The 21425-nt window shown below is 43.0% G+C and overlaps 1 protein-coding gene across 1 annotated transcript in view; it reads right to left on the bottom strand.

Moving 5' to 3' along the window:
• The window catches only part of zfyve27 (zinc finger, FYVE domain containing 27), a 204803-nt gene that overhangs the window by 128546 nt on the left and 54832 nt on the right, over positions 1-21425 (bottom strand). The window contains exons 6-7 of the mRNA XM_059947154.1: positions 20234-20364; positions 1853-1921 (exon numbers count right to left, since the gene is read on the bottom strand). Coding sequence (XP_059803137.1) covers positions 1853-1921; positions 20234-20364 — 200 coding nt within the window. The remainder of the gene's footprint in view (positions 1-1852; positions 1922-20233; positions 20365-21425) is intronic.

Genomic DNA, 21425 nt, shown 5'->3' with positions numbered 1-21425 from the left:
TGAGGACTAGGATTCACAGAGTTCAGTTACACAGCTCAGAAACAAACCCTTCAGCCCCACTGGTCCATACAGTCCAACATGCACCAAGCTAATTCTACGACCATCTGAAGATGAAAGAAATTAGCTTTATTTGTCACACAAACATCAAAACATAAGTGAAATGCGTCGCTTGCGTCAAATCAAATCAATCATGCCCACTACTTACTAACTCTAATCTGTACATTTCTGGAATGTGGAGCAAACTGGAGTATCTGGAGGAAACCTACGGCGTCACAGGATGAACATACAAACTCCCCACAGGACAGCGTTAGGAATTAAGCTCCGATCGGTAACTGCTGTCACTGAAAAGCAAATATGCTATCTGCTATGCTACCATGCCACCCTAAACGTTTCCACCCCATGAACCTGCCTCAGCTACTTCCCCTGGCAACTCATTTAAGGATCAGCTTTATTTGGAAAATACACTTACATGTATGGAATTTGCAGTGGTGTGTTTGTGTGACATACAACAAAAACAACATTCATCAATTACAAAGAATTAAGAATAATATAAAGTTAAAAGCACAGATATGGAATAAAATATGCATAAACACCAACATGTATTTGCAATGTAAATAGCATTATAAAAAGTGGTTTAAAGTGTTTAGAGGTCGATCAGATTAACTGCCTGGGGGAAGAAGCTTTTAAGATGGCGTGAAGTTTTTTTGTTTATAACACCACCCTTGATTTATTGAAAGTCGCCTCTGAAGTTCCTATTAAATCTTTCCACTCTCACCTTAAACCTAACAAGGTGGTGTGATGTATCAAAGAAATAGCTACGTTGGGATCCAGCCTGGGTCAGTGGAGCAGCTCTACTCTCCGTGCCACTCTGCCATCATTAAAAATAATCCTCGTCATGTGATTTTACTATTAAGAACAAAAATGAGAATTTTAATACACTTCTTTTGGCAAAGCTCTTGAAGAGAGTGTACACATGCATATTCATATTCATACATAAGAATCTCTTGTGCATTACAGCATAGTACAGGTGCTTTGGCCCACGATGTTGTGCTGACCTTTTAACCTAATCTAAAATCAATCCAATCCTTCCCTCCTACATAACCCTCCACTTCTCTTTTTATTTACTGAGTGAAACAGGCTGTAACAGCCGAACAAACCGCACCTCCCAACAACCCACCTATTTAACCCTTGCCTAATCACAGGACAATTTGGAATGACCAATTAAGCTACTAACCGGTAAGTCTTTAGAATGTGGGAGGAGACCAGAGCACCCGGAGGAAACCAACATGTTCCTGGGGAAGAGAGTACAAACTCTTTACAGCTGATGCCGGAACTGAGCTCTGAACTCAGACATCCTGAGCTGTAATAGGGTTGCACTAACCACCACCCCTGGCAGGGTGCTCCACGCACTCACCACTCTGTGTAAAAAGCTTACCTCTAACATCCTTATTATACTTTCCTCTAATCACATTAAATAAAGCCCCCTCATGTACAGTAGATATTCATATATATTATGTTTTGGCACAAATGACATCTTCACTGTATGTTTCAATGTACATGTGACAAGTAAAGCTAATCTTTTTTTTATTGCAACACACACAAAATTCTGGAGGAACTCAGCAGGTCAGGCAGCAACTTTAGAAAAGACTAAATAGTCAATGTTTCAGGCCAAGACCCTTCTTCAGTCCTTTTTATTGTTTCGTCACTGATGACTCTACTGGTCCCTTCTTGACCACATCATCTCTGTCAGTGAAACAAATGGATGCTGCAGAGTTTTCAGTACCATGAAAACACACGCCAGAAGCTTGCGAGACACTGCAGACGAGCTCACTGTCAGTAATGTTCAACTCACCTCTATTGCATCCTTGAATTCGTCGTCCTGTTCCTGTTCCTGCTCTTCCAGATTTCCCGGGGTCACCTCCTGCAGAGAGTGATTGAAAGCAGGATTACTTTAAATAGAATGTTAATTTTATGAAATAAATGTGGTTAGCCAGAGTAAAAAGCTGGCTGCTGATGAGGAATCCAACGTGCAGGATCAGCAGCTGCTCCATAACCGTGCATGTAATGCTGAGTCAGAGGGGTGAGATTTTGAGACCTGCACAAAATCCTTGGCTGATACTCCAGTGCCCCACTGCAACCATATTTTATTGCCAGACGTTGTATCTGCTCTCTCTCAGGCAGATCTGAAAACAACCCACTACTCCATTTTGTCCAATTGGAGAGTTGCCCAGTTGTGTCCAATGAAAGATAGGATTAAAAACAGCTTCTCAACCTGGAGCTGTCAATGTCCTACAGCATGGAAACAGTCCCTTTCACCCAAACCCATCCATGCCTGCCAAGATGTCTATCTGCACTAGTCTCATTTCCCCTCCTATGGCCCATATAAGACCATAAGACATAAGAGCAGAATTAGGCCATCTGGCCCATTGTGTCTACTCTACCATTCAATCATGGCTGAGCTTTTTTTCCCTCCTCAACCCGTTTCCTGCCTTCTCCCCGTAACCTAATATGCCATGTTCAATCAAGAAACTATCATCTCTGCCTTAAATACACCCAATGACCTGGCCTCCACAGCTACACATGGCAACAAATTCCATAAATTCACCACCCTTTGGCTAAAGAATTTCTCTGCTTCTCTGTTTTGAAAGGGTACCCCTCTATCCTGAGGCTGCGTTCTCTTGTACTAGACTTTCTACTATAGGAAGCATCCTTTCCACATTAGCTCCATCTAGGCCTTTCAACATTCAAAAGGTTTCAATAAGATCCCCCCTCATCCTTCTGAATTCCAGTGATTACAGACCCAGAGCCATCAAACTTTCCTCGTATGAAAACCCTTTCAGTCTTGGAATCATCCTTGTGAACCTCCTTTGGACCCTCTCCAATGCTAGCACATCTTTTCGCAGATGAGGGGCCCAAAACTGTTCACAATACTCAAGGTGAAGCCTCACCAATGCCTTATAAATCCTCAGCATGGCATCCTTGCTCCTATATTCTAGACCTCTTGAAATGAATGTTAACATGGCATTTGCCTTCCTCACCACTGAATCAACCTGCAAATTAATCTTAAGGGTAACAACAAAAATACAACTGTGGATCAAAGGATATGTACAGGGTGTTTTGCACAAGTCTGCCCAAGTCCCTTTGCATCTCAGATTTTTGGACTTTTTCTCCATTTAGAAAATAGTCCACACATTTATTTCTACTACCAAAGTACATGGCCATGCATTTTCCAACATTTTATTTCACTTGTCACTTTCTTGCCCATTCTCCTAATCTAAGTCCTTCTGCATCCTACCTGTTTCCCCAACACCGTCTGCCCCTCCACCAATCTTCATATCATCTGCAAACTTGGCAACAAAGCCATTAATATATAGCATAAAAAGAAGTGGTCCCAACACCGACCCCTGCGGAACACCACTAGTCACTAGCAGTCAGCCAGAAAAGGATTCTTTTATTCCCACTCACTGCCTCCTACCAATCAACCAATGCTCTAACCATGTTAGTAACTTTCCTGTAATACCATGGGCTCTTAACATGGTAAGCAGCCTCTTGTGGCACCTTGTCAAAGATATTCTGAAAGTCCAAATATACAACATCCATTGCATCCCCTTTATCTATCCTACTTGCAATCTTCTCAAAGAATTCCAACAGGTTTGTCAGGCAGGATTTTCCCTGAAGGAAACCATACTGACTTTGTACTATCTTGTCCTGTGTCACCAAGTACACCATCACTTCATCGTTAACAATTGACTCTAACATCTTCCCAATCACTAAGGTCAGGCTAACTGGTCTATAACTTCCTTTCTACTGCCCTCCTCCTTTCTCAAAGAGTATAGTAACATTTGCAATTTTCCAGTCCTTTGGCACAATGCCAGAGTCCAATGATTTTTGAAAGATTATTTTTAATGCTACAACAATCTCTAACGCTACCTCTTTGAAAACCCTAGGGTGCAGTTCATCTGGACTAGGTGACTTACATACCTTTAGGTCTTTTAGCTTTTTGAGCACCTTCTCTCTTGTAATAGTAACTGTATCCACTTCTCTTCCTTCACACACGACAACATCAGGCATATTGCTAGTGTCTTCCACAGTGAAGACGGATGCAAAATATTAATTTAGTTCATCTGCCATCTCTTTGTCCCCCATTATTATTTCTCCTGCCTCATTTTCTATCAGTACTATGTCCACTCTCAATTCTCTTTCATTTTTAATATACTTGAAAAAGTTTTTACTATCCATTCTGATATTATTTGCTAGCTTGATTTCGTATTTCATCTTTTCCCTTCTAATGATTTTTTTAGTTGCTGTAAGTTTTAAAAAACTTGCCAGTCCTCTGTCTTCCAACTAATTTTTGCTTTGTTGTACGCCCTTTATTTTGCTTTCACAATATCTTTGACTTCCCTTGTCAGCCATGGTTGTACTATGTTACCATTTGAGTATTTCTTCAGTTCTGGAATGCAGAAGTCCTGCACCTTCCTCATTTTTTCCCCCAGAAATACATGCCATGCTGCTCTGCTGACAAGCCGTCTCCAGAGACAGAAAGATCAAGAAAGGGGAGGGAGGTCACGGAAATGGACCAGGTAAATTCAAGCTCAGCACACGTGCAGGAGGCAGCGCCAATGCAGTCGTCGATGTAGCAACGGAAAAGAGGGGGGTGGATACCTGTGTAGGCTTGGAACATGGACTGTTCCACAAAGCCAACAAAAAGGCAGGCATAGCTGGGACCCATACGGGTGCCCATGGCTACACCTTTGCTTTGGAGGAAGTGGGAGGAGCCAAAGGAGAAATTACTGAGAGTAAGGTCTAATTCCGCTAGAGGAGAGTGGTGGTAGAGGGGAACTGGTGGAATCCAAAAAGAAGCGGAGAGCTTCCTGGTGGGAGATGGAGGTATATAGGGACCAGACGTCCATGGTGAAAATAAGGTGGTGGGGACCAGGGAACTTAAAATCACTGAAAAAATTTGAAGTGTCACGAACATAGGTGGGAAAGGATTGAACAAGGGGGGATAAAACAGTGTCAAGGTATGCAGAAAGGAGTTTGGTGGGGCTGAGACAATGAGTCTACCTGGACAGGCAGGATTGTGGATCTTGGGTAGGAGGTAGAAACGGGAAGTGCGGTATGTGGGAACTATGAGGATGGTGGCAGTGGATGGGAGATCCCCAGAGCTGATAAGGTTGGTGATGGTGTGGGAGACAGTGGCCTGGTGCTTCTTAGTGGGGTCATGATCCAGGGGTAAATAAGAGGAGGTATTAGCGAGTTGTCGCTGTGCCTCGGCCAGGTAGAGGACAGTACACCGGACTACAACAGCTCCCCCCTTATCAGCGGGTTTTATAGTGAGGTTGGGATTGGTGCATAGGGAGTGGAGAGCAGAGCATTCGGAAGGAGTGCGGGTAGAATTGGAACAAGGTGTGATGAAGTCGAGACGGTTGATGTCTCGTCGGCAATTAGCAATAAAGAGATCCAGAGCAGGCAGAAGACCAGAGCGGGGTGTCCATGAAGAGGCGGGAGAAGGGCTCTGTACATGCGGAGAGTCTGCAGAGGGATACAGATAGGTTAAGTGAGTGGACCAAGGTCTGGTAGATTGAATACAACGTTGGTAAATGCGAGATCATCCACTTCGGAAGGAATTATAGAAAAGCAGATTATTATTTAAATGGTAAACGATTGCAGCATGCTGTTGTGCAGAATGACTTGGGAGTGCTTGATCATGAATTGCAAAAAGTTGGCTTGCAGGTACAACAGGTTATTAAGAAGGCAAACAGAATGTTGGCCTTCAGTGCTCAAGGGACTCAATTCAAGTGCAGGGAGGTCATGCTGCAACTATACAGGATACTGGTGAGGCCACACCTGGAGTACTGTGTGCAGTTCTGGTCTCCATACTTGAGGAGGGATATACTGGCTTTGGAGGCAGTGCAGAGGAAATTCCAGAGTTGTTTCCAGAGATGAAGGGGTTAACCTATGAGGAGAGATTGAGTCACCTGGGACTATACTCTCTGGAATTCAGAAGAATGAGAGGGGATCTTATAGAAACATACAAAATTTTGAAAGGGATAGATAGGACAGAAGTAGGAAAGTTGTTTCCACTGGTAGGTGAGACTAGAACTAGGGGTCATTGCCTCAAGATTCAGGGGAGAAGATTTAGGACAGAGATGTTTTACCCAGGGAGTGGTGAATCTGTGGAATTCTCTGCCCAGGGAAGCAGTTGAGGCTTCTTCACTAAATATATTTAAGATACAGTTAGATAGATTTTTACATTGTAGGGGAAGTAAGGGTTATGGGGAAAAGGCAGGTAGATGGAGCTGAGTTTACGGACAGATCAGCCATGATCTTATTGAATGGCAGGGCAGACAATGGGCCAAATGGCCTACTTCTATTCCTGTTTCTTATGTTTGTTTATGTTCTCCCAACAGCTCTAACAAACCTGCCCACAAAAATATTGGTCCTCCTCAGGTTCAGGTGCAACCTGTCACTTTTGAACAGGTCATACACCCCCCAGAAGAGATCCCAAATGATCCAGGAACCTGAAGCCCTGCCCCCTGAAACAGCTTCTCAGTCACGCACTTATCTCAAATCATCCTGTTTCTATCCTCACTGCTGCGTGGCACCGGCAGCAATTCAGAAATTACTACCCAGGAAGTCCTGTTCCTCAGCTTTCTACCTAGCTCTCTAAATTCCCTTTTCAGGACCTCATTGCTTTTCCTTCCTATATGTACCAAGATTTCTGGCTGCTCCCCTCCCTCCCCAAAATGTTGTGGATGCAATCTGAGACATCTCTGACCCTTGCATCTGGGAGGCAACATACCATCCGGGTGTCCCGTTCACGCCCACAGAATTCTTTGTCTGTTCCCCTCACTATGAGTCCCCTATCACTACCTCTCCCTTCTTCTCTCTCTTTCCTTTCCGCACCACGGACCCATGCTCAGTGCCTGTAATCCGGTCGCCGCGTCATTCTCCCGGGAGGCCATTCCCCAAAGCGGTATACTTGTTTTTGAGCAGAATTGCCACAGGGGTGCTCTGCTCTAACTGCTTATTTCCATATCCCTCCATGCCTTTCCTATCCATGTATCAAACTGTCTTTTAAACACTATATTTGTACCACTTCCTCAGGAAGCTTGATCCACATATCAGTTTTAAATACCGCTTAAATCTTTCCAAAAACTTGCCCCTCAGGTTGTTGTCATGGAGGATTTCACCCTAATATAAAATGGAACCTTCTGAATGCAAGGGGTTTAGATGGGGCAGAATTTGTTAAATGCATCCAGGAAGGTTTCTTAAATCAATGTGTGGATGGTTCAACAAGAGGAAGGGCCATACTGAACCTGGCGTTAGGTAATGAGACTGGCCCAGTGACCAACCTTTCAGTGAGTGAGCAGCTAGGGCAGTGGTCCCCAACCACCAGGCCACAAAGCATGTGCTACCGGGCCACAAGGAAACAATATGATCTGGCGATGTAAAATGATGAGTCAGCTGCACCTTTCCTCATTCCCTGTCATGCCCACTGTTGAACTTGAACACACACGAGGTCATCAGTCACCTAAACTCAGTGATACCCTAGCACCAAGGATTACTGGTTGGCTTCGGGTAAACGGCTGCCTGGCGCGGCCGGCAAGAAGTGCCATTGCTACTGGCCTAGAGCTCAGACAGATGGGTGCCACCTCTAAACCTGTTTACCCCACCGAAAGTTCGTTGGGAATCCGGTGCTAAAACATTCGCAGACAACCTAATTCAGGCTCAGCGGGCGCGTGCCCTGTTGCACTCCTCCTCACTCTCCAGACTGCAACCGCCGCGGCCCCGACACGGGGACCTCTGGCCCTTACCTTGTCCTCTCACCCCACCCACGACCAGCTGCACCTGGCTAAGGCGATTATATGTTCATACAAGGAAAATATGGGCTGTGTGTTTAATATACAATGTTACTTAAAATGTTAATATGCTATTGACATAAGTGACTTATCACTATATTCATGCGAGGAAAATATGCACTGTGTTTAATATTAGAAACAAAATTGAGTTTAGCCACTCAAGTGTAAGTGACTTATAGTTTCACCTATGTTCCAGTCATGATTAACACCACCCCCCCCATCAGCCAGTCTACAAGAATATTGTCAATATTATACAGGTCCGCGGTGCAAAAAAGGTTGGTGACCCCTGAGCTAGAGAACAATGACCACAAGTTCGTAACTTTCAGGATAGCTATAGATAAGGATAAGATATGATCCACTTGGAGGCGTTTTAAATTGGAGTAGGGGAACTTACAAGGGCATTAGGCAGGAACTAAGAAGCATTAATTGTGAACACCTTTTCTCTGGCAAGACCACATCAGACATGGGGAGGATATTTAAAGATTTCCTATACTCTGCACAGAGTATATGAAAGGAAAAGGGTTTAGAAGGAAACACAAGATGGAAAGATAACAGGACCTTGGATGTCCAGAGGGCTGATGAATTTTGTCAAGAAGAAAAAGGAAAAGTATATAAAGCTACAGAAGTCAGATCAAATGAAGCGCACGAGGAGTATTAAGAAGCCAGAAAATAACTAAAGAATTAGGAAAGCCAGGAGGGACCTGGAAAAGTCATTGGCAAATAGGATTGGGGTGAATCCAAAGGCGTTCTACATATACATCAACAGCAAGAAGATAACTAGGGAGAGCGTGGGACCATTAAGGATGGGGGGGGGGCATTTGCTTGGATGGAAAGAATGTGAGTGAGGTACTAAATTAATACTTTGCTTCAGTATTTACCAAGGAAAAGAATATGGAGGACCAGGGGATCAGTGCTGAGTGTATAAACATATTAGAGCATTTAGAGGTCAAGGAGGGGGGAGTGTTGGGCATCCTAATGAGTATTAAGGTAAATAAGATCCCAAGTACTGATGTAATTTACCTCAGGTTATTGAAGGAGACAAAATTGCTGGACCCTTGACCAGTATCTTCACGTCCTCTATTGTCACAGGTGAGGTCCCGGAGAACAGGCAAGTGGCTAATGTTGTACCTCTATTTAAGAGGGGAACAAGGGAAAATCCTGGGAAATATAGTCTCATCTCAGTTGTAGGGAAATAGCTGGCAAAAATTTTTCAGGATAGAATATATGAGTATTTGAAAATCCATGCCCTAATTAGGGAGAGACAGCATGGCTTTGTGCATGACAGGTCATGCCTTACCACCTTGATTGAGTTTTTTGACAAAAGAGATTGATGAGGGTAGGGTACTGGATGTTGTTGACATGTATTTTAGTAAGACATTTGACAAAGTCCCTCATGGGAGGCTAATCAATAAGATGGATGGAGGTCCACGGTGAATTGGGTGTTTGGATTCAGAACTGGCTCGTGCATAGAAGAGAGGGTAGTAAACTTTTTAGAGCTGGAGGTCTGTAATTAACAGTGCTCTTCAGGGATCTGTGCTGGTACCTCTGCTGTTGGTGATGTACATAACTGACCTGGATGAAAGTGTAGATGGCTGGATTAATACATTTGCAGATAATACCAAGATTAATGGATTTTTGGATTGTGTAGAAGACTGGCAAAGAACACAGTACGATGTAGATCAGTTGCAGATTCAGGCCGAGAAACAGCAGATGGAGTTTAACCCAGATAAACGTGAGGTGTTGCACCTTGGTAGGGCAAATGCAAGGAGAAGTACACTGTTAAGAGCAAGATCCTTAACAGTGCTACTGAGCAGATGGATCTTTAGATCAAAGTTCATAGCTCCTTGAAAGTGGCTACACAGGTTGAAAAGATGGTTAATGCAGCTTGTGGAATACTTTCTTTCAAGGCAATGAGTTCAAAAGTCAAGAAGTTATTTTGAAACTTTACAAAACTCTGGTTAGGCCACATCTGGAGTATTGCATACAGTTCTGGTCGCCTCACCACAGGAAGGATGTTGAGGCTTTGGAGAGGGTACAGAAGACTCTACCAAGATGCTGCCTGATTTGGAGGACACGTGCTATCACAAGAGGCTGGATAAAAACTTGGGTTGTTTTCTCTGGAGCGCTGGAGGCTGAGGGGAGATCTGATAGAGGTATACAAGATTATGAGAGGCATAGACAGAGTGGGCAGAGGATATCTATATCCCAGGGTTGAAATGTGAAATATCAGAGGGCATGCATTGAAGGTGGGGGGGGGGGGAAGGAGAAGCATTCAAGGGGGATGTGAACGGTAAGATTTTTACTCAGAGAGTGGTGGATGCCTGGAATGTGCTGCCTGGTATGGTGGGAGAGGCTTTTAAGAGTTGTTTGGATAGACACTTGGGTTTTAAGGAAGATGGAGGGATATGGATAGAAGGCATTAGTGCTTGGGTGTTTTAGATTTGCTTTTTAGCTGGTTTGGCACAATGTTGTTGGCCAAATGGCCTGTTCCTGTGCTGTGATCTTCCATTTTCTATAACAGTCTCAGCCTATTCAGTCTCTACAGGAGCCCTCCAGCCCCAGTAACATTGTTGTGATTCCTTTCTGCATCACTTTAATGCCGTCATTAACTGAGTGACCAAGTCATGCACAACTCTCCAGGAAAAGTCTTTGCCATGTTATACACCAATCCTACATTAATCTCAATTTTTTAAAAAATTCTCCCCCTAGAACTCTCAACCAACTGAAACAAGCTGGGAGATTGCTGTGCACAAAATCAGCTCATTTGATTGACTATTAAGCATTTGGACTTCCAGGGGTTAGACCAGGTTTACTATCACTGACATATGTCGTGAAATGTGCTGTTTTATGGCAGCAATACACTGTAATATATAAAGTATACTATAAATTACAATATGAAATATATATATAAAAAACATTAAGTGGCATTTCTCAACTCCAATTTTGCCTAAAAGGATGTAATGCTAATGATGTTTCCGTCTCATCACTTCATACTTTTTTCTGTAGTCAATAAAGCTTGTCCTCACTATGTAATTGATTACCATCCTCCTGTTTGCCAAACCTTCAAAGTACGTCATCTGCAAATCTTCAAATTCCAGCTGTACACTCCTCTGCAAGTCAGTAGTGTAGATCAGAAAGCGCAATGGTACTAACACTGACTCCAGAGAAACACCAGCGTCTACCACCCTGCAGTCTGGGAAACAACAATTAACTGCCTCCGCAGATGCTGCCTGACCTACTGAGTTCCACCAGCAACACACAAAATGCCAGAGGAATTCAGGCAGCAATCAGGACGGTGAAGGGTCTCAACTCAAAACATTAACCTTCCATTTCCCTCCACAGGTGTAGCCTGACAAGCTGAGAACCCCCCCCCCCCCCCACAAGCTTTTTGTGTTGCTCCAGATTTCCAGCATCTACTACCTGTTGTGTCTCCCATTTACCATGGCCCCAGACTTTCTGGTTTTAAGCCACTTTCGTGAATGTGTTGTCATGGATCATTTCATTTCATTCCATGGGAATCAATTCTGCTGTGAGTGCAGGATTCCTTTCTGAAAATCCAGGAGTATGCCATTTCCTTCATATAGGCATCCGTTAGTCTCATGAGACCATGGATTTGCGCCTTGGAAGGTTTCCAGGGCGCAGGCCTGGGCAGGGTTGTATGGGAGACCGGCAGTTGCCCAAGCTGCAAGCCTTCCCCGCTCCACACCACCGATGTTGTCCAAGGCAAGGGCACTAGGACCCAAGCAGATCAACACCGGTGTCGTCACAGAGCAATGTGTTGTAAAGTGCCTCGCTCAAGGACACAACACACTGCCTCAGCTGAGGCTCAAACCAGTGACCTTCAGGTTACTACTCTGATGCCTTGTCCACTAGGACACGCGCCAACACAACCATTTCCTTCACCAACAATCTAATTACCTTATCTAGAAGCTGAACTGGGTTAGTCAACAATTCCACACTGCCTCTTCTTTACTGCTTCAAATAAATTTTCCCATCAAGATGGCGTCTGTGTACAATGCTCCTTCACTGGGCATCTCCAGAATAGATCATGAAACCATATACTTCATTTCTTTTATTTCTTTTGTGTTTGTTTTCCATCTTGGATGTGATTCTGGAACTGTTGGGGAGACTGTGACTTGCTGTTTGGAGATCATTTGGGTATTCCAGCACTCTGCAGTCTCCAATTTCGGGAGGCAGAGGAAGCGTGCACGAACCTCACGGCGGGCGCTCTGCTGGACGGGGTGCAGACGATGTTCGACTCCATTTCACTGATTAAAGCAATGAGGGAGATTGAAGCATCGAGGTGAATGCAGAGGGTGAGCACCAGCTATCTGTTTTTGATGGCTCCGCTACAGAGGGAGAAAGATCTGCCACTGGGTCCAAATGTTCCCCAAGGTTTTCTGTGTTTTGGATGTGGACTTGGACTACAGACTTTTTTTTCCCTTCAGTCTTATAGTTTTTTATATTCTGTGTTTTTTGCCCAATCTTTCTTGTGTTTTTTGTGCGAGAGGAGGGATTTGGGGGTCAATGTTTTGTTTGTTTGGTTGTTTTGTGAGGTTGGAGGGACTGGGGGGGTTGACGTGCCTGTTTCATTTTTGTTCATTTTTTGTGCGGGGACGAGGGATTGTTGGGGGGTGCTGTCTGTGTTACCCTTCTTTTCTTTCTTGGGTTTCATGGCTACCCAGAGAAGAATTTCAAGTTGTATACTTTGACAATAAATGAGCAAACTCCCCTATTCTTTACATCATTGAACTGAAGAAATTATCTAATTTTCCATTGAAAGCATTGTTCTCTGATGGTGTCGCATTCCTCTGGTGAGGTGACATGGTAGTGGAGTGGTTAACATAAAGCTTTACGGCACAAGCTGTAAAATCCGGTTCAACTCCCACCACTGTCTGTAAGGAAATTTTATGTTCTTGCTGTGACCACGTGGGTTTCCTCTGGGTGCTCCAGTTTCCTCCTCGTACCAAAGGCATACAGGTTAAGGTAAGATGCAGACATGATATGTTGATGCTGAAGCATGGTGACACTTATAGGCTGACTCCGACCGTGTTGGTCAATGACACAAACAATGCATTTCACTGTATGTTTCGATGTACATGTGACAAATGAAACTAATCTTATATTTAAAGAAATCTTACATCCCCTCCAGGAATGCAGCAAGCTGGGGCATTGCTGAGGATACCCAGTTTGATGTGTGGGTTCCTCTATGCAGGAGCAGAATAGGCCATTCAGTTCGTCAGATCTGCTCCACCATTCAATCATGGCAGATCTATTTTTTTTTTAAATCAATCCCATTTCCATCTTTCTCCCCATAACCTTTACCCTCATCCTTTACCAATTAAGAACCTATCAAACTCTGCCTTAAATACACTCAATAACTTGGCCTCCACAGCAGCACAGATTCACGACCCTCTGGCTAAAGAAATCTCTTCACATCTCAGTTCTAAAATGATGTCCCCTTATACTAAGGCTATGCCCCTAGATCCCAGACTCTCCTACTAATGGAAACATCCACTGCATGTTCACTCTATCCAGACCTTCCAGTACTCAGTTAGTTTTAACTGTATCATACAAATCCATTTACATCAAATGACCCCCATATGTTAAACCTTTCATTCCCTGATCATTCTTGTGAATTGCCTCTGGACCCTGTCCAGGGCTAACTCATCTTTCCTTGGATGCTCCTCATACGTTACATCCTGCCATAGGCAGCTGTTGCAGGGAAGGAACTCACTGCATCTTTCGCTCCTGACCTTTCAAGCCAGAAGCCTTCAGTCTGATCAAGGCTCAAATTCCAAACTACATGAGCAACAACTTCCTTCCCTGCACTCCCATCCGCCTTATTGAGACCGCCAGCAGAGGCATCAATCACACAGCGGCGCCAAGTCTGACGAATGAAGAGTTTCACACTTACCGCCACATTCTGGTTAAGAAACAAAAAACAGATGTTTATGTAGCAGCTTATCATCACTTCTCTTGGCAAAACCATTTAAACTTGATCTTTTTATAACTGGTGATAGACAAGGAAAACACAACTAGACTTCAAGAAGATGGGAACAGTAGGAGGAAAATAAAAATCAGGAAAAATGAAGTGATTTACTATTGCAAATTTCACAATCTCAGAACATCCCAAAACGATTTAGAGCCAATGAAAATAAGCACTGTTGCCATGGCATTACAGAGAACACAGCAGCAAAGAAAAGCTTGCACGAACAATGCACACTGCCTCTTCTTTACTCACTCAGATATTCTGCAGTTGAAAAAAAGACTGAGGACTATCACAAGCTGATAGCGTGGCTAAGAAGCCACATGGTGTCTTCATTAGTTGGGACAGAGGATTCAAGAGCCACAAGTTAATATTGCAACTCAGCAAAACCCTGGTTAGACCATGCTTGAGGTAATGTATTCAGCTTTGGTTGCCTCATTATAGGAGGCTTTAGAGAGGAGGTTTATCAAGATGTTTCCTGGATTGGAGAACATGTCAGATGAGGAAAGGTTGTGCAAACTAGGGCTTTTTTTTTGAAACAGGAGGTTGAGTGGTGACTTGATAGAGGCAACAAGATGATATGGGGCATTGATCAGGTGGATAGCCACATACTCTATCTCAGAGAGTAAATGGGAAATGCAAGGGGGGTAATTTTAAGGTGATTGGAGGAAAACATGGAGGAATGTCAGATTTTTTTTTAAAAACAATGAGTGGTAGGTGCATGTAACATGATGCCAGAAGCGGTGGTAGACACAGACACATTAGGTTCATTTAAAGGACTATTAGATGGCACGTGGATGAGCTATGTGGGAAGAAAGGGTTACATTGGTATTGCAGTCATTAACAGGATGCCAAAAACAACTCCTCTGCTTCTAAAAATAGGAGTACACTCATCCAAGAGGGAAGAACCTTAAAACTGAGACATCATTAAAATCAGTTTAAAAACTCATCTAAAACACAGCTCCTCTAATAATAAAGCCCCTTGATCAAGATCTCATGAAGCAAAGCACAGGCCAACACTGCTCCACCCTGGAGTTGAACTTATGAATTGGATGGCAATTTGCTTTAAAATGGAATTTGTTTTATTTGATTCTAATTGTGCTATTTTTTTTTGTCAAAATGTGTATCATTTGTGTTTAATTCATGTTCTTATGTTCTTTTCATGTGAATGCAGCTTATCAATGCTAGGTGCCTGCAATGTTGCTGACACAAGTAACTCTCTCATTGCACTGCATGACAAGGGTTGCCAGCTGTCCTCACAAAGTCTACGGAAAGAATATCTCTTCTAGTGCTTTTATTATTTTTTTTCTGTGTTTAAATAGGTTACATTTGATGATAGTACTGTAACATATTACTTGTATTATGCTGTACTATGGTATTGCTGTTCTAGTCCACTGGAGGCCTAAGACACCCTGCTTTGGGGTGAGAGGACTGCATGTGTCAAAATCAAAGTCCCAACATACTAGATCACTGCTACACTGCAATACAGTATTCCTACCACTCCTTTCCAAGACCGCATTTTGGTAAATCAGACAATTTGGCTACACTCTTACAATTTGCATACAAACAGACCTTAAAAGCAAGGCTCCAGAGATCAAAACAACCAGGAAGCAGATAAATGGATAGAGGATTGCTCTGAGTCACTGGACTGGGCCATGTTCAAGAATTCATCTGAGGACCTGAATGACTACACCAGGGTCATAACAGACTTTATTAAAACAGCTGTGGATGGAGTGTGTCCTACAAAGTCGTTCCGGGTTAACTCCAACAAGAAGCCCTAGATGAACTGTGAAATCAAGAATTTGCTGAGAGCCAGAGCAGAGGCATTCAAGTCTGCTCGTCAAGAATGCTACAAGAGGTGCAGGTATGATCTCCAGAAAGCCACCTCAAGGTCGAAGTGGAGATTATAGACTAGAATAGAATCAACGAGGGATGCTTGACAGCTGTGGCAGGGTTTGAATGCCATAACCTCCTACATAAAGTAGTTAAATCTTGTGACATAAGGGACAGCAGAGCTTCGCTTCCAGATGAGCTCAATGCCATCTATCCTCACTTTGACCACCAGAACAGGGAGGAATCATCACGCACCCTCATGCCTCACGATTCTTTGGTCTCAGTATCTGAAGATGCCATGTGAGCTGCCTTCAAGAGAGTAAATCCAAGGAAAGCATCTGGTCCGGACAAGAGAACCTGGCTGAGTACTGAAGACCTATGCCAACCAACTGGCACAGATATCTTCAACCTCTCACTCTGGCAGTGTGTGGTACCCACCTACTTCAAGCAGGCTTCAATCATATGAGTGCCCAAGAAGAGCGTGGTAACCTGCCTCAATGACTACGCCCAGTGACACTTACATCCACAGTGATGAAGTGTTTTGAGAGGCTGGTGTTGAAGTATATCAGCTCCTGTCTGAATGGTGACTTGAATCTGCTCCAATTTGCCTAACTAAGCAACAGGTCCACAGCAGATGCCACCTCATTGTCTCTTCACACAACCTTGGAACATCTGGACAGCAAAGATGCATACGTCAGGATGCTCTTTACCAACTACAGTTCAGCATTAAAACCATCAGCCCTTCAAAACTAATCAGTAAACTCTAAGACCTGAGCCTCAATACCCCTTTGTGCAAATGGATCCTGGATTTCCTCACTTACAGACTTCAATCAGTTTGGATTGGCAAAAACATATCCTCCACAATCTCCATCACCACAGGGATGTGTACTTAGCCCCCTATTCTACTTGCTTTACACCCACGACTGTGTGGCTAAGTACAGCTCCAACAAGTTTGCTAATGACGCCACTGTTGTGGGCCATATCAAAGGTGGTGATTGAATCTGCACACAGAAGGGAGATTGAGCGGTGCCATAACAACAACCTCTCAGTCAATGTCAATAAGACCAAGAAACTGATTGTAGACTTCAGGAGAGGGTAACCAGAGGTCCTTAAGCCAATAGTCATTGGAGGATCAGAGGTGGAGAGCGTCAGTAACTTTAAATTTCTGGGTGTCACCATCTCACAGGATGTGTCCTGGACCCATCGTACAAATATAATTGCAAATAAAGCACGACAGCGCCTCTACTTCCTCAGGAGACTGCGGAGATTTGGTATGACATCAAAAGCTTGTCAGACTTCTGTAGATGTGTGGTGGAGTGTGTCAACTGGCTGCATTACGGTCTGGTATGGAAACAACAATGCCTTTGAGCAAAAAATCCTACAAAAAGTAGGGGATTCTGCCCAGTGCATCACGGATAAAGCCCTCCCAACCATTGAGCACATCTACATGAAACATTGTCATAGAAAAGCAACATCCATCACCCAGGCCATGTTCTTTTCTCGCTGCTTCACAAGGTAGAAGATGCCTCTGGGCGCACAGAACCAGGTTCAAGAACAGTTACTACCCCTCAACCATCAGGCTCTTGAACAAAAGGGGATAACTACACTCATTCTATTCCTGGTGTTCCCACAACCAATGGTCTCAGTTTTAAGGACTTTTTACCTTGTTGTTTCATATTCATTATTTATTGCTATTTATTTATATCTGCATCTGCACAGTTTGTTGTTCATTGATCCTGTTCTATAGATTTGCTGAGTATGCCCGGAGGAAAAAGAATCTCAGCGTTTTATGTGGTGACACATATACGAGCTCGGATAATAAATTTTTCTTTAATTTGGACTTCCACAGGCTACCCGCAGCACTTTGTTGGGTATGCTGGTTGTTAGCCCAGATGAGGCATTTCACTGTATGTTTAGATGTACACATGATAAGCAAATCTGCATCTATTCACTGTTTTATTAAGTGGCTCGGTACTGTAGATAGACAATCTTTCTGCGGAAACAATATATCAGATATATTACACTGAATTTCCATCTGCAGCTTAGCTACAGACTGAGCACTAATCTCCCATTTCAACAGTCATCAGATACTATGAAATAAAACTTTGCACCAGCAAACTTTGAAAGCAGATGAAGGCAAGAACCACTAACCCTTTCCAAAGCATTCTCCCTTACAAATAAGACTGGTGATTACAACCACGATATTTGAGATGGATTAAACAGCAATAAATTTCAGCTCAAAGATATCTATTAGATGGTATTAGCCTGGTGGATGCCAAAGCACCTGAAAAAAATTATCTAATTCACTCCGTGAATGAGTGAGGTGATTAGATGTCCATTACCTATTTTTGTTTTAAACTTAGAGATACTGTGTGGAACCTGCCCTTTCAAACCAATGACCACACTGCCCAGTAACCCACTTATTTAACCCTAGTCTAATCAGGGCACAATTTACTTTTTTAAAAAAAAATTCTTCTGTAGTTTATTTTTTTTAATTGAAGTTCATCATCAAACAAACATTTCCATAAGACCTACTAACCAGTGCATCTTTGGACCATGTGAAGAAACTGGAGCACCCACAGGAAATCCATGCAGTTCACGAGGAGAATGTACAAACTCCTTACAGAGGACACTGGAACTGAAATCTGAACTCTGAAATGTCTGAATTTCAACACTGTTTTTCTACCTGCTATGCTCCGTGGCGTCCTATTGCCAACCTATACCAGTGAAGCAAATTCTGAACCATGGGATATAATGAGGAACTGCTACATGCTTGCACTTGTAGAAACGTGGCTCCAGGACCACAACCCCCTATCAATCTTCAGGCCATGCCACTCAAGGACTTGGGCTAAAGTTATTTTCTTAAGACTGTAAGTACTATCATAATTGTATGTGTCACGTACTAGATGTTGAATCTTGGCCCCAGAGATACATTGTTCTATTTAGCTGCACAAATGAGTATAGCTGAATAACAATTGAACTTGAACATTCCACCCTGCCCCCAAAGGGTACGGAAGTCTCGTAAACCATCAAACTCAAGCAGGATGTCAGGAAGGTAAATTAAGAGAAGTGAAAAGCATATCACAAGCATTTACACTTTCTTAAATAGTAAAAATTTAAATAAATATGGCCCTCCTAACTTTCTCTGCAGCTTAAAATCTATTCCATTTCTCATTTTTCTGGTGATCTAGGCATTTTATTGCAGCAATTACGGAGAGTTAGGCAGGTCCAAAGTGAGTTAAGGTGGCATACAGCAGAAAGGAGCTGAGTTTAAGAATACGGAGGTTGCACGGGGTATGAGTGAGGCAATACCTGGAATGTTGTGTACAGTCTGGAGGCAACCAAAGGAGATTCACCACGCTAATCAACACCTAGACCCACTAAAACCAGCAACCACCACCACCATTTCATCATTTTCTGTCAGTGTCACCTTACATACAGACACTCTTGTACCTAGGATCACCTTAAGTACAATTAATGTACATAAGCAATCTTATGGATTTATTTTTATTGTGCTTTTTATTATTGTGTTCTATACATCTTTTTGTGGCTTTTTTTCTGCTTCATCAGATCCAGAGTAACAATTATTTCATTCTCCTTTACACTTGAGTACTGGGAAATAAAACATTAAACAATCTTGAATCTTAATTCCTGGGATTAAAGGGCTGAACTATTAAGAGAGGCTAGGCAGTTTGGTTCTGTATTTCTTGGAATTTAGAGGATGAGGATGACCTTATTCCAACATACCTGATCCGACAGGGTAGGTATTGCTTCTTAGCTTGGTATGTTCTGTTTTGCTATGCTCTGTGTTCTGCTGAGCATTATAAACATGCTGTGCTTATCACACGTACATTGAAACATACAGTGCAAAGTGTTGTGTGCGTTAACAACCAACACAACCCAAGGATGTGCTGGGGACAACCCACAAGTGTGGCCATGGAATATGTGCCGACACTCGTGGGCTGCTTCCAGCACATCCCTGGGTTGTGTTGTTTGTTAACTTTCATTGTACATTTCAATGTACATGTGATGAATAAGTCTAAATCTGATCTGAAATGGAAATGTTTACTGGTGGGAGAGTTGTAAATGAGGGGATATTACAACAAAATAAGGGAGTAGTCATTTAAAACAGAGCTCCATAGAAATGTCTTTGCCCAGACAGAGGAAACCTCTGATATCCTCTGCCCCGAGGATGGAGAAGACCAGATAATTAGATATGTTTAATATTTGAAAGATTAAATAATGGAGAGTTATGAGGAACTGGCACACAAGAGAAAATTCCTCAAAGTAGCTAAACCATTATTATACTGTATCATAGTCTAGGTTTGAACAGCTAAGTAGCCATCTCTGTCCAATTTCCCAAGTTTTTTTGAGAAGTTATTAACCTAAAAACTAATTCTATTTCATTCTCCATAGGTACTGCCTGACTTGCTGAGTATGTCTAGGATTTTGCTTTGATTTCAGATTTGCAGTATCTGCTGTTTTTGCTTTCCTGTCTCCTTGCCTGGACCCAGCAGGTCTGTGCTGTGGTATCTGCTCAGCTTCTTACCTCTGGAGTGCTTGCTGCTGGAGTCACATCCTGGTTTACAGCTCCTTCTGACTCTGCCACTGCGAGCTCCTTTTCGACCACTGCTGCTGGCCTCAAATTCTGCAGCAACGCTCCCTTGTAATCTTTAACTACTGCAGAAGCAAAGCAAGAGAAAAGAAAACAAAAGGATAATTAGAAAAGTAAAAGATAACATGGAAAGTCCACAATTTTTTCAAAGCACTTTTCCTTTTACTTGACCCCCAAGAAAAACATAATTTTAAGCAACACAACATGCTGAAGGAACTCAGCAAATTAGGCATCTATAATCAGTTGAAGTTTCGGGCCAGGACCCTGCATCGGGACTAAAAAGGGCGAAGGAGCAGAAAAAGGTGGAGGGGAGGGGGAAGGAAGGAGAAGGAACTTAACCTGGCAGGTGACAGGTAATAATGGGTGGGGAGGAAGAATGAATCTTCCGGTGGCATCCATCCCAGTAAACTATCTGAATTACTGGGCTTTGTAGATTTGTAAAGAGTTCCAGAATTGACCCAACAACTGAGGAGGGACGGCAATGCATTTCCAAGTCAGGGTGGCATCTGGCTTGGAGGGCAACTTCCCAGTGGTGGTGTTCTCCATGCCTTTACTCCCGTGTCCTTTGTGCCCTTGAAAGGATGGAGAGGCCATCAGGCAGGCTGCTACGCCCAGCTCAAATGGTCAACTTGATTGATATGAACCAGTTAGACAAAGAGGTCTGTTTCCACGCTCTGTGACAGTGACTCACAACAATCCCACTAGCACAAGAATCAATTCATCAGTCCAATGTACCCTTTCCTGGCTAAGATGATAAAAATTGGTCTGTAGTTTCACTAAGGCACTCTGAGTGTGCTATTGCATAAAGGTCATTGCATTCAAGACCTAGGACATAAATGCATGAATATTAGCTTTCTACAGCAGCAACATAAATTACTTGCATTTAAACTAATGTAAATTATATATAACTTACAAAACACATAATTCATGTTAATTTGTTTATGTAATTTATGTAATAATGCAGGCTGAGGGAAATACACCAGGAGGTAGTGTAGTGGTTAGCTGTCCCAGGTTCAATTCCCACTACCTGTAAGAAGTTTGTACATTCTCCCCATAACCATGCAGGTTTCCTCCAGGTGTTCCAGTTTCCTCCTACAGTCCAAAGACTTACCAGCTGGTAGGTTAG

The sequence above is a fragment of the Hypanus sabinus genome, chromosome 22, assembly GCF_030144855.1.
Source record: "Hypanus sabinus isolate sHypSab1 chromosome 22, sHypSab1.hap1, whole genome shotgun sequence".
NCBI classification, from domain to species: Eukaryota; Metazoa; Chordata; class Chondrichthyes; order Myliobatiformes; family Dasyatidae; genus Hypanus; species Hypanus sabinus.
This window is presented reverse-complemented; position numbering and strand designations above follow the sequence as displayed.